Source organism: Neofelis nebulosa, chromosome 10 (genome assembly GCF_028018385.1).
Source record: "Neofelis nebulosa isolate mNeoNeb1 chromosome 10, mNeoNeb1.pri, whole genome shotgun sequence".
In the NCBI taxonomy this organism is placed as follows: domain Eukaryota; kingdom Metazoa; phylum Chordata; class Mammalia; order Carnivora; family Felidae; genus Neofelis; species Neofelis nebulosa.
In genome coordinates, this window is record NC_080791.1 from 14,570,364 (window position 1) to 14,584,782 (window position 14,419).

Below are 14,419 nucleotides of genomic sequence, written 5' to 3' on the forward strand. Positions count from 1 at the left end.
GTCCAATCATTCAATCAGGTAAGTTTCCAACACTGACAGGTGAGCATTCTATACAAAATTTTGGTGTGCCTTTTATGGACCATGACGAATCAAAGTCCCCTTAAATACTCAACAGACACTAAAGGTACCAAATGGAAATATAAACAACCTGCCTAAAGGGTAACGTACAAATATGTAACAGGAGTAGGGTACTCCCCAAGTTTCTGAAGAACCACTAATGAGTTCTTGGCACAAGGTGAACAAAATACGTGGCCATTGCCCTCATGGAGCAGTCGGTCCTGCGGGGAGGCACACATGACACAATTACACATCTAACCATATAATTGTAAGCAGAGAACGAGTTTTAGGGGAAAATTCAGGGGCAAGTGGTAAATAATAGACAGAGAAGAGAGGCCTTCCTGAAGAAGAGTCTATCAAGAGTTCACAGAATCTCTCAATTTGATCCCCAAACCCCAATAAGTTACATGTGAACTACAATGTAAAGAAAACTGTAACCTATTTCACTATATAGGTATCCGGTATTTTCCAACTTTTTGACTCACAAACTCCCTTCAAAGGAATATGTTATCTTAAAAACATCCCAGAAAAGACATTTAAAAAATAATTTTCTCATTTTTGCATGATTTATGACAAAGAAATAAGTTTAAGCAAGATATTTTATTTTATATTAGTATATTATTAAAATTTGATTTAAAAGTTCATTCTAAGTAATATTTATATTTATAAAAAAAATCAACAAAAGGAAATGGTAACCGACTAAATGGGAGAAAATATTTCAAGTCATATATCTGATAATATATATGATATTTATCTAAAATAGATAAAGAACTCATAGAACTTGAGTAAATCCAACAAAAAAAAACAATAGAGTAAAAAAATGAGAAGACCTCAATAGACATTTTTCCAAAGAAGACATACAGACAGCCAACAGATGCTCAACATCACCAATCGTCAGGAAACTGCAAATCAAAACCACAATGAGATATCACTTCACACTTGTTAGAATGGCTAGTAGCAAAAAGACAAGAAATAACAGGTGTTGGCGAGGATGTGGAGAAAAGGGAACCCCAGTACACTGCTGGGGGGAATGTAAATTGGTGCAGCCACCATGGAAAACAGTACGGAGGTTCCTCAAAAAATTAAAAACAGAAATACTATATGGTCCACAGCTAGTCCACTTCTGGGTATTTACCTGAAAAAAAATGCAAACATTAATTCGAACAGATATACACACCCTTGTGTTCACTGCAGCATTATTTTCAATAGCCAAGGAAATAACCTGTCTTGTCAATGGATGAATAAAGAATGTGTGTGTGTGTGTGTGTGTGTGTGTGTGTGTGTATGTATATGTATGTATGTATATGTACGCAGGGCATGCACACACACACAACGGAATATTACTCAGCCATAACAAAGAATGAAATCTTGCCATTCAAAACAACATGGATGGACCTGGAAAGTATTGTGCTAAGTGAAGTAAGTCTCAGACAGAGAAAGACAAATATCTTATGATTTCACTTACATGTGGAATCTTAAAAAAACCAACAACAAGCTCATAGATATAGAGAAGAGACTGGTGGTCACCAGAAGCAGGGGGGAGGGGGGTGGGGTTGCGTGAAATGGGTGACAGGGGTCAAAAGGTACAAACCTGCAGTTATAAAATAAATCATGAGGATATAATATACAGACAGCATGGTGACTATAGTAATACTGTACTGTATATTTGAAAGTTGCGACAAAGTAGATCTTAAAAGTCCTCATCGCAAGAAAAATTGATTTTGTAACTATGTAAAGATGGACATTAGCTAGACTTATTGTGGGGATCATTTCACTATATATACAAATACTGAATCATTATGTTGTATACCTGAAACTAATATAATGTTATATGTCAAGCATACCTCTATTTTTTTTAAAAGTCATTATAACAAGAGAAATGTTTCCCATTTTAAAAGTGACTCACTATATTAATTTAAAATTGTTATCTCATACTTAGTTGGGAAGCCACATACATATTGAGATTATAATGTCTGAAACAGCCAAGAACTTTTCACGCCCTGGTATTTGAAATGCTTACATTTTGAACCTAAAGAACAAACCTGTCTGAGTCACTTTCATGTTTTGGTTGCAACTGGTAAAATGGGTCAGCAAGTTTAGTACCTCTGTGCAAATAATACATTATGATAGTCTCTGTATATTGGGATAATCTCTATATTGGGATAGTCTCTCTTCCCAATAAAGCAAATTGGATATCGTGTTGTGCACGCGTATGTGTATTTGCGTGTGTGTATCAAATTGTGGTTTCTGAAGTCCTACAAAGACCGTGTGCGCTATAGAGAACAGTGATCAAATGAAGACAATTCCTGCATTTGGTGAAGTTTGTCTCGAAGCACTGCTGAATTACTACTCTTATTTCCATTAACTGAATTTTGACATCCGTGTCCCTTATGCTTTGTATTGTCCAATGGTCCATTACGGAGGTACATTTAATAAAATATGATAAAAAACTGCATCCTAGTCAAAACTACCATGGTAGCCAACGGCTTCACCCAAGCAGTAAAGGGACCGACTGAGTGATAAGTGTGCTCATTCACTCCCCTCTAGCAGGTAGACCCGCCTGGTTTACCCTCAGAGGCTCTCAAACTATTCCATTGAAGGAGGGTGAGGAGGCCTAAATCATTACTTGATTTACAGACTTCTAATTATCCCCCAAATGATTTGCAAGTGCAAAAGTCTGTGTAAGAGGAATTTGTAGCTGGGGGAAGAAAATCTTTATTCTCAGGTTTCTTGAACTCGTGTATGTTTATATACCCCCAGGGATAACGCTGCAGTGTGCCAAGAGTTATGTGAAACCATAGGCTAAATAAAACACATCTTCCTGGAATATTAATTTTTTCTATGTTAAATAAAGTTGAATAATTTTAATATTAAAACAAATGTTGTAGGACATTGAGGTGAAAACAAAACGTGCATGAATTTAAAATAAAGCATGTGATTTAAAAAGTGAACCATTCCAGGGGCGCCTGGGTGGCGCAGTCGGTTAAGCGTCCGACTTCAGCCAGGTCACGATCTCGCGGTCCGTGAGTTCGAGCCCCGCGTCGGGCTCTGGGCTGATGGCTCGGAGCCTGGAGCCTGTTTCCGATTCTGTGTCTCCCTCTCTCTCTGCCCCTCCCCCGTTCATGCTCTGTCTCTCTCTGTCCCAAAAATAAATAAAAAATGTTGAAAAAAAAAAAAATTAAAAAAAAAAAAAAGTGAACCATTCCAGGCTAGGTAGGTCATCAATCCCACACTTGACCCCCACCCTGTGTGAGTTCATTCCCCTCCACGTTAGGGAAACCACAGTGGGAGAATCTGAGAAGCAACGCCTCTGTACTGGTAGCATAGCTGTTTGTGAGCTAGGCCCTGTAAACAGAAAACCTTCTTGATCTTAGCAGGACGCAGTCACTTTTCAAGATCAGTAAGACCTCACTTGTAACCTGGAACCATGACTGACAAAAATCTGTTCATTTGAATTTTCACTTCAGAATTTTTTCATACAAAATAAATCAACCGCGTGTGTCCCTAAAATACCTTCCGAATGAGAGTGTGTCAATTTTTCGTTTTTGTAAGCTCCAGTCTCAGGAACAGGAACCAGAAGAGATCATTTTTCAAACTGTATTCCCAAGGGTCAACATACATGAAAGTCGTTAGCACCTTCTAGTTGAGGCTCACACATCATTTCAGAGGGAGGGCAGGCTCTGAGGCATTGCGACGCCCAGGTTCTAGTGTGACGGGAATTCAGGAAAGTCACAGGGCCTCTCGAGGTCTCCAGTTATTACTCGGTAGCCAGGGAGGTGCACTGAGAGATTCCCTAAATAAAGGTGTTACGACCATGATACAAACTCTGCGACGGCCGTGGTGAATATCCGGAACGACTTTCCATGGGCTGTGAGACACCAACCACCACACTGGGGAAGGGTTCTCAGAAACCCGAGGCTCACAACCTGTGTTCCCTATGTGACTGTATCTCAGCAAATTCATACTGAAGGGGAAGAGTCAGTGGATTCATGGAGTGTTACAGTTTCTCACTTTTAAAAGATAAAACAGTCTAGATCTCAACCGCATTAAGGTCAAAAATTTCCACAGTACCTTAAATCCGTGCACTCTGGAAATTCTTTCCAAAACACTGGCTTTGCTGTAGCTGTGCTCCGCATCTCTGCTGTCTACTGACTGCCAACTAAAACAATAACACCCGAGTGGAAACTATCTCATGGAGACCATTCTAGGAGTCGACATTTCAAGAGAAAAGTTTCCAACTTCCTTAGGTTAAAAAAAAAAAAAAAAAGTTTCCACAATTTTCAAAACATTCTCAAAACGTCTGAGTATTTCAAATAATTCTGCTTCAGGGAGTAAGCCAGCCACATTTAGGTCTTTTCTTAGGCAATCTCTTATATAGAAATTTCTCTACTTTATCTTCGGGGACAAGTATTAAAATTGCTTTCAAATAGCATTAAATATAAGACAACACCATTTTCCCTTGATAGCCTAATATACTCCGTCAATAAGAAAATCTGATTTCTCCATTTCCACACACGTCTTTGACTGGAACTTCCCTCTTCCTGGCCCAGATACGTGAGTCGTCAACCATCCACAGAAAGTCTTCGTTTGCTCGCTCTTGGATTTGTTGTGTCGTCTTCCTTTTCACGTCCACCATCACCACCTCGGTACAGGATTTCACCATTTCCTAGCCTCTGAACGGATCTTCCCATTTGCTCTCCCTGTCCTTTCACCCCGCTCCCGCCTTTTTTTTCCATTTGACAGTCTGGCCTCTCTCCCGCCTTCTCAGGCGGGACTCCCCTGCTTAAACCTTCCCTCCAGCCAAGCTGCTTTACCTTTCTTGCAAATACGCCCCGTCCATTCTACCGCTGCCCGTACTTCTCCGGCTCCGCTTCCCACCGTAACCAAGCATGAGCCCCAATCCTCAGCACGAGTGTAAAGCTCCACATGGACTGGCCCCTGCCAGCTCTCTTATCCCGCCTCCTTCCACACCCCGCTTAGAGATCATCTCCAGCCACATCAGCTTTTCTCCTACCGTGTCAAACTTAAATTCACCTCTCTGGGGCCTTTGTACTGCTCTTCCTTCTGCTTGGAAAGCTCTGACTATCCTGGTTAAAAGCACTCTCTCTCCCACAAAGTCATTCTAGCACACTGTTGATTTCACCATTTTCACAGTCCTTATGAGGGCTTATTTGTTTATGTGTTCACTGCCTACCCCCCCAGCAGAATGCTAGTTCCAAGGCACTACTCTACCTGCAGCTGTATCCCCAGTGCGTAGATCAGGGCCTGCACATAGCAGGTGCTTAATTAACATTTGCTGACTGACTAATCCTACTAGAATTCTCTCCTCTACACCTACACTTAAAGAGTTCTATTCATCCTTTACACTCACCTCAAATGTTATGTCCTCAATAGGACATTTATGTCCTTGTCACCAGTCTAAAGTTCAGGTCAACAAAGTTTTGAGTACCTACTACAGGACAGGCATACGCTAGTCCACGGGGGGCTGGTGGGGGGGGGAGGGCAACACACAGGATGTGGTTACAGTCCCTGTGGCACTGAGAGTCTAATGGAACTTTACAAACTAAAGTGGTTTCTTCATCCTCTGAACTTCTGTGGTAATTAGACTGTACAATTAATGGGATAATGAATCATGGCGTGCCTTGTGACATCTCTTCTATTGTATCAGACTATAATTTGGTAGCTGGTGAACACACTGTCACTCAGCAATGCAGGCCATAGGCTGAGAGAGGTGTGTTGTGCTCCCCCCGCCCCATTTAATTGGCTCCTCTGTGGATCCTCACGTGTCCGAGACACGAAAAGTGGAAGGTCGGAGGCCAAGAATCCCATTCTTTCCCAGTGCTAGACTCTCCACATGAAAGAGATTTGCATGAGTGCTCTTTACAAGAAATTCAAAATTTTGGAAAGTTAAAGGTGTATCTTTTGGAGACTCTAATGTTTTCTAAATAAGCTGTATTTGCGTGCCAAATATGACAAAATTAAATAATACATGTGAAAATGCTTTGTAAAGTGCTGTATACATACATACACATATAACATAGTGCATATGTACACATATACGTGAAACACACATATATAAATGTAATTTGGGTTTATTTAACTTTCCAGAGGTCTAAGCATTTGCTGCCCATGACACCTGAACAAAGAACCTTTAACAATAGGTATGTGTTCAGAGGACCACTACACATTTTTAGTTGTACACTTGGTAAGTTTGCCTTTCAGAAATACAATTCTTTGTTCTGAAAACCACCAATGTTTATTCTGGATTACTAATTACCGAAACATCTTTTTTTTTTTTTTTTTAATTTTTTTTTAATGTTTATTTTTGAGACAGAGAGAGACAGAGCATGAGCGGGGGAGGGTCAGAGAGAGGGAGACACAGAATCCGAAACGGGCTCCAGGCTGTCAGCACAGAGCCCGACGCGGGGCTCGAACTCACGGACCGCAAGATCGTGACCTGAGCCGAAGTCGGAAGCTTAGCCGACTGAGCCACCCAGGCGCCCCCCGAAACATCTTTTAAATAATTCTATACAAGACAGGTTTGCTACTGTCATTAAGAAGAATTTTTTAATTCTAAACCCCAGGAGGAGGAGCAGCTGGGTGGCTCAGTCAGTTGAGCGGCCAACTCCTGATGTTGGCTCAGGTCATGATCTTGCACTGAGCATGGAGCCTGCTTGGGATTCTCTCCCTCTCTTCTGCCCCTCCCCCACTTGGATTTCTCTCTGTCTCTCCCTCTCTCAAAATAAAATAAACTGGAAAAAAAAAAAAAAAAGATTCTCTCTTTCCCTCTGCCTCTCACCCCCACTCGCATGCGCTCCGAAGATTTTTTTAATTAATTAAAGAAAATAATCCCATTTAGAATTGATTTCATTACTTCTCCGATCTTAACCTGTCACAATCACCCAATCTACCTCTCCAAAATTCGTCAGGCTGTAGTAAACTTCAACTAGAAGCGTCTCTCCCACTGGCCCACTAACAGCAGAGACCACCTAGCAGAGGAGAAGTGGAATTTCCACTAATTGCTGTATAAGAAAGGGAGTTCAAGCAATGATTGAGAAACTGAGGACAATAGTCTCCCTTATCCACAGGGGATACAAGACCCCCAGTGCACGCCTGAAACTGTGGATAGCACTGAACCCTATATGCTATGTTCTTCCCTATACACACATACCTATAGTAGAGTTAATTGATGAATCAGGCACAGTAAGAGAGTAACAATCACTAACGATAAAATAGGACAATTACAACAATATACTGCACTAAAAGTTATGTGATTTGGTCTCTCTCAAAATATCCTCCGGTACTGCACTCACCCTTCCTCTTCTCATGATGATATGAGATGATAAAATGCCCATGTGACGAGATGAAGTGAGGTGAATGGCGTGAAGTGAAGCGAGGCATCGTGACATAGTGCTGGGCTGCTACCGACCTTCTGACCATACCTGACATATGAGGAAGACCATCGGCTTCTGGACCACAGGTGACCATGGGTAAGTGAAACCAGAGAAGGCAAAACCGTGGATGGGGAGGCAAGGGACGATGTAATGATGGCATGACGAGCAAAGACAACGTTAGATATTGTAGCAGGGCACAAAACTAGTGGAGCTCAGCATTCTTGGCAAAACAAATAATGAAAATGCAGACTCTGGTTAAATAAACTTAAAACTCTCACCGTATGTGTTAACACAGAGAGCACACGGCTGGCTGCCAGCATTCCTAGGAGTCTGTAATTATACACCAGCAGGTAGAGACTCTGATGGTGACTACGCGGATTTGTTTGAACTATTAACAAAGAAAAGCATTTAAAAATCTTCCCACCCAAGTATTTGTCCGTGGAGTTTCTAATTTCAGTTATCACTGACCCCTGCTTTTACACTCGGTTTCTCAAACAAAAACAAAGAGCCATACTAATCTCCCTTAACTAAATCAAAATAGTTCGAAAGTCAAAATCAAGAACCAAGGAAGCATAAAAATTCTTCAACCTCTGTTCAGTGAAGGTAGAATACAACTGGAGAAGAAAAAGAGGGCCTTCCTTTAGCTCACTACCCAAATCAATAATCCAAAAAACACTACCATCCCATCTGTGGCAGGCTAAATAAAACCCCTCAAAAGCCAGCCACATCCTACCCCGTTGAATTTGTGAGTGTGCTACCTACGGCAAAAAGGGGCCTCTGCTGATGTGAACGGGTGATGGGGAGATCATCCTGGATTATCCAGGAGGGCTCACTGTAACCACAAGGGTCCCGTTCAGAGGAAGCAGGGGATCGGGGCAGGAGTGGGAGATGTGACAATGGGAGCGTGAGTGCTGTGAGGAAACTTCCAGAACCAAAGAGCACAGGGACCTCTAGAAGCTAAAAAAAGCAAGGAGATGGACTCCCCAGAGACGCCAGATGAACTCGGTCCTACCAACGCCATAATTTTAGTCCCGTAAGACTCATTTCAGGTGCTCATTTCAGCAGCACACAGACTAAAAGTGGAACGATACGGAGAAGACTAGCACAGCCTCTGCACAAGGATGACATACGCAAATTCGTGAAGCGTGCCATGTGTTCTCATGAGCACTGAGTAATGTACAGAATTGTTGAATCACTGCAGGGCACACCTGAAACTAAATATACACTGTATATGAACTAGCCTGGAATTAAGGGGCGCCTGTGTGGCTCAGTCGGTTAAGTGTCTCACTCTGGCTTAGGTCATGATTTCACGTTTCGTGAGTTTGAGCCCCACATCGGGCTCACTGCTGTCAGCACAGAGCCCACTTTGGATCCTCTGTCTCCCCCCGCACCTCTGCCCCTCTGGCTTGCGTGCTCTCTTTCTCTCAAAAAAAAATAAATTAAATAAATAAATAAATAGATAAAAACATTAAAAAAACTATACTGAAATTAAAATAAAAAAACGGAGTAACATTTTTAAAAAAGAAAAAAAGACTCGTTTCCAATTTCTGACCTCTAGAACTGTAAGATAATAAATGTATATTGTTTCAAGCCACGATGTTTGTGGTCATTTATTACAGCAACAATAGGAAACTAACACAACATTTTATTATACTTCTAAGGATTGCGACGCTTAGTAGATGTTATTCCCATTAATTTAATTGAAGCTCCAGTGAAAAATGACAAAAGAGGGTTTGAAGTTGCCAGGTCTTTCCATACTACCCACTTCTGTGGGAACTGCTAGAGTCTAGAGAGCTTTGGAGAACAGAAAACAGACATAAGGACAAAGGAAAAATGCAATTTTATAGAAGATAAAGAAAGCATCTCTTTCTTGTCTACTACGTACTGGGCAAATGCAGGACTCCAAGAGTTTACAACCATGTGAAATTACTAAACAACCGTGCATCTATCAGCATAACATAGGTAAATAAAAAGTTAGGTGACATCCCAAAGATGTGAAAGCAGAGCCTGGAAAGAGGACAGACTCATCTACACGTAACAGTCTGTAGAGTCACCAACCTGAAAGGGTACAACGCAGGTACTTTAACCTGTAATAGAACACTGTCTCAACTCTCCACTCCCACCCTTTTAAGGAGGGAAGTCTCTAGAACTGCTTTTTACTTTGGCTTCCAGGGCAATTACATTCTAGCTGTACCGTTTTGTATATGAACCCCCCCCCACCACCTCCCTTTTGACCCGTGAGATGAGGGACACCCAATGCAATACTGAAAACTGTCAGGAAAAAAAAACTGGTTTCTACTCATGTTTGTAGTTTCTGTCTAGACTGCAGCCACTTTCTTTTATCAATAGGTGGTGAGCTTGTATTGGCTAGGCAAATGCTGATCGTTCATTAAAACTGAAGTAGGAGCAGATCGAGGCAGTGAAAAGTACTTTTTAGGCACCTTCAGATGAACAGATGAGTGAAATGTGAGCACACAAAGAGATCGACTGCCTTTAAACCAATAGAAGATCTGTTTTTCCTAAATTATCATAAAACTGCAGTCTGCACAATAAGCATGCTCTATACCAGCAGTGCCATAAATCCACCTCTTCAAGTAAAGCTGATGGAGTATACAAGCTTAACACTTGTTCTCACCGCTTTATTCTACACTTTATTCCTTATTATTCAAAAACGACTGTCAACCAAAATAAGAGAATTTTTTTTTTTTTTTAATTTTTTTTTCCAACGTTTTTTATTTATTTTTGGGACAGAGAGAGACAGACAGAGCATGAACGGGGGAGGGGCAGAGAGAGGGAGACACAGAATCGGAAACAGGCTCCAGGCTCCGAGCCATCAGCCCAGAGCCCGACGCGGGGCTCGAACTCACGGACCGCGAGATCGTGACCTGGCTGAAGTCGGGCGTTTAACCGACTGCGCCACCCAGGCGCCCCGAAAATAAGAGAATTTTAAGTGTACTTTTTTTTTAATGTTTATTTATTTTTGAAGGAAGGAGGGAGGGAGGGAGGGAGGGAGGGAGAGAGGGAGAGAGAGAGAGAGAGAGTGTGTGTGTGTGTGTGTGTGTGTGTGTGAGTGGGAGAGGAGCAGAGAGACAGGGAGACACAGAATCTGAAGCAGGCTCCAGGCTCTGAGCTGTCAGCACAGAGTCCGACGCGGGGCTCGAACCCATGAACCGTGAGATCATGACCTGAGCCAAAGTCGGACACTTAACCGACTGAGCCACCTGGGTGCCCCAATGTGTATTTATTTTTAAGAGAGAGACAGAGTGCAAGCGGGGGAGGGGCAGAGAGAGAGACTGGGAGACACAGAATCCAAAGCAGACTCCAGGCTCCGAGTTGTCAGCACAGAGCCCGACGCGGGGCTTGAACCCATGAACTGTGAGATCATGACCTGAGCCAAAGTCGGACACTTAACTGACTGAGCCAACCGGGTGCCCCAATATGTATTTATTTTTAAGAGAGAGAGAGACAGAGTGCAGGCGGGGGAGGGGCAGAGAGAGAGATTGGGAGACACAGAATCCAAAGCAGGCTCCAGGCTCCGAGCTGTCAGCACAGAGCCCGATGCGGGGCTCGGACTCACAAGCCAAGAGACCATGACCTGAGCTGACGTCGGACGCTTAACCGACTGAGCCAGCCAGACGCCCCCAAAATAAGAGAACTTTAAACATCACTCTTTTCCTTCTTGCTCCCCGGCCTAGTTCCATCTAATACTGCATGAAAAATAACATAAATGTATTTTTAGAGCTTATCAATTTTCAAGCCCTCCCCAACACACAAATCTTGTATTTTCACATTACTTCTTTCTGAAGAGATGGAAATAGACAATCCCTGGCTTAAGAACCTTGAAGGAAAAGTTCTTTTGTTCCCATTTCACATCCTCAACACACTTCTCACCTGCTATTTTAATATTCAGATTGGCATCCAGAAGCAAATTTTCAGCTTTTAGATCACGATGAACAATATTCCGACAGTGACAAAAATAGACAGCTGCCACAATCTGTTTGAACTTCCGACGGGCCTCCTTCTCTGCCATTCTGCCATGGGCCACCAGGTGGTCTGTGGTGAAAAAGAGCACAGTCAGTTCTCATTTTGCACACTGGTATCATTTCAAAAGGTAGACTCCAGGAGGGATGCAAGGGGGCCTACCAGATAAACAGTTGAAGAAGTGAAACAAACAAATGGCAACATTGGTGGCTCTAGTTTGTATCTATAAAAACCCATCGGCAAGCAGTATCCAAACCGTTTTAAGTATACATAACTATGCATAAGAATACATATGCTCTACTGTAAGAAGGAAAAAAAAAGTTCTGAGGCTTTTAATGGTATTTTTGGAAAATCATAACATTCAACACCTCCTTTTTCTTATCTCCATTGCAAAAGATTACATACACACAGCAAACATATACATGAAGATAAGAATCAGCAATATTTCCTGTGCTAACGCGTGACTCAAAAAGCAGAATCACGATAATCAATCATTTGGGGGAAGAGTAGACAGAAGTTAGTCACTGCTAAGGGGGAAAAAAGCTTTATATAGGAGCCCATCGATGCTAATATCTCTTCCACTTAAAGTTTTAAAGTTTAACATAAAAATGTACTTATTTGGTGACTATACTCTGGAATGCATCATACTGGAATATGTCGGTATCTTTCCGTCTGCATTTATTGTGCTTTTCAAGTATTTATTAAACTGCTGTTAGTTTTTACAGACAACATCAACTGAAAATAAAGGAAGCTTTTACCACCTCAGTGAAATTATTTCATTGGCTATGTGGCTAACTAAGGAATAGCAAAAGATTTTACATGTGATAAACTTTGTAATACTATAAATCAAACTATCTTCTATATTTAAAAATGAGCTGGTTGACCCATAGCCAATACCATGAATTACTAATTACCAGTACCAATACCAATTAGTACCAGTGCTAATTACCAGTACCAGAAAAGTAAGTACTTTTTTTTCTAATAGTGGCAGGTTTATTCTGAACCAGTGAATCCTCAACCCATTTCTTCATCTAACAACATACCCAGATCATAACAGCTGATGAGATTAGAAACACTGGCAAGACAGCTTGCTCTACTTAAAACCTCCAATAGTCTCATTGGCACTATCCTTAAACTAACCAATCTAGGTGGGAGAAGGACACATTTGCCATCGTAAGCATCCTGAGATACTGGGAAAGTAAAAAATCAGACGATATAAACAAGTGTATTATTGTCTGCTCATCAATGATAGTACTTTCAATCTTCCTACCCAACTGTCTTTGGCACCATCTTGATCACCCACAGGACCAGTCGGATAGATCTTTTCTTCATCACAAAGAGGAAGTCTGAGATAAAACATACGCCCTCGTAGTGCTTACCAAGATGGAGGGCTTAGGACAAGGAACGGGGTGGAGTGTGAAGAAGGGGAGCCAAATGCCAATCCATCCATACAGCAGACTTTCAAATAATTCAAAGAGCATTCTGACCACAAAGAGCATAAAATATTGGAGATCAAATACTACAGTAATTTTAAGAACAGCGTCTCAGAGCATCACTTAAATTATTAAGAAAGACCCTTCAATGGAATTATTGTAATTGTTAGTATTATCAAGTGGCTCCTACGCCAGTTCTTTGAAGCATTTTCCTAAAAAAGCAATCGCTTATTATAGCCACGATGACCAAGGTAGTAGAAGACAAGAAAGAAAACAGGAAGCCTTTAGCTTAGAGGGTTAAGGTCTAGACCACCACTTTCTCCAGGAGTTCAGAGGTAGTGATAAACGGGTGTGCACTCTGGTGTATTTACACTTCAGGTGAGATCTGTCACATGAACCTGAAACAACACAAAGTCCCTAACTAGGGAGAGTCACTTAATGTAAGCTGTTACAGAACGGGACATCCATCACATGTGAAACGCTAGGTTTTATTTTCGGACGCCACTCTCTAGCAGTACCTGCTCCTTTGACCCCCTATTCCTCTTAACCCAAGGCCTAATTATTCTAATAATATGTTTTAGCTGCTAAACTTTGTCTAATTAAAGGGCTTTGAAGAGACAGCTATTCTTGAGAAACATAAAAATAAACCCTTATGAAGGTTTACCATCAGAAGCTCATTTGGCCAAGCCACCCATTAATTAAAATGCCCAAGAGACATTCGTCTGGCAGTAAATACTAATTACCAGAACACATCAAAGAGCTTCTTAAATACAACAGAACGATTAATTTCGTGATTTCCAAAATAAGTGATTTTCTTTTATTAAAAAAAAAAAGACTCTTTATATTTTCTAAGTACTTTGTTTTCCTAAAACGATTGGAAAGCTCTCAAAATTGCTACACAGGCCAGGAGCTGGTGGAATGCAGCCTAGTCCCGTTTTTTCTCCACAATGACACGCTGGTTGTCCTTGGACAAATCGGTTATGCTGCCAATATCCCCACCTCTTGATCTGCTGAACGGAAATAAACCCTGCTACATGCTGTGGCCAAAGAAAGGATAGCGTGTTTGGGAATAAACTGGTACTATGATTACGAGTCACCATATATGATAGAACTCTAACTTCCAAGGACATTTAAAAAGCTGGGTTTTTTTTGTTTTTTTTTTTGTTTTTTTTTTAATTTTTTTTTCAACGTTTTTTATTTATTTTGGGACAGAGAGAGACAGAGCATGAACGGGGGAGGGGCAGAGAGAGAGGGAGACACAGAATCGGAAACAGGCTCCAGGCTCCGAGCCATCAGCCCAGAGCCCGACGCGGGGCTCGAACTCACGGACCGCGAGATCGTGACCTGGCTGAAGTTGGACGCTTAACCGACTGCGCCACGCAGGCGCCCCTAAAAAGCTGTTTTTATGAAGGCCCACTCAGTACCATACAAAGAATATTTAAGCATTTGCTTCTTCGGGGGGCGGGGGGCCGGGATTCTGCAGAGCTTAAAGGCATTGATATACATCAATCGTCACTGTTACGTGTTTCTGGTTAAAAGGTATTTTTGACAGCA

General features: G+C 41.7%; 1 protein-coding gene and 1 non-coding gene across 8 annotated transcripts in view; one reads left to right on the top strand and one right to left on the bottom strand.

The window, feature by feature from the left end:
* The window catches only part of SIK3 (SIK family kinase 3), a 246,620-nt gene that overhangs the window by 67,897 nt on the left and 164,304 nt on the right, over positions 1 to 14,419 (bottom strand). For 6 of the 7 annotated variants that reach the window (XM_058686820.1, XM_058686821.1, XM_058686819.1 and 3 more), the window contains exon 4: positions 11,343 to 11,504. In XM_058686820.1, coding sequence (XP_058542803.1) covers positions 11,343 to 11,504 — 162 coding nt within the window. Of the gene's footprint in view, positions 1 to 835; positions 1,193 to 11,342; positions 11,505 to 14,419 lie in introns of those variants that run through there. The other variant, XM_058686825.1, reaches the window with a different exon arrangement.
* On the top strand, positions 8,501 to 8,609 carry LOC131488915 (U6 spliceosomal RNA). The gene has a single exon (XR_009250303.1). It is a non-coding gene; the product is annotated as a U6 spliceosomal RNA (small nuclear RNA).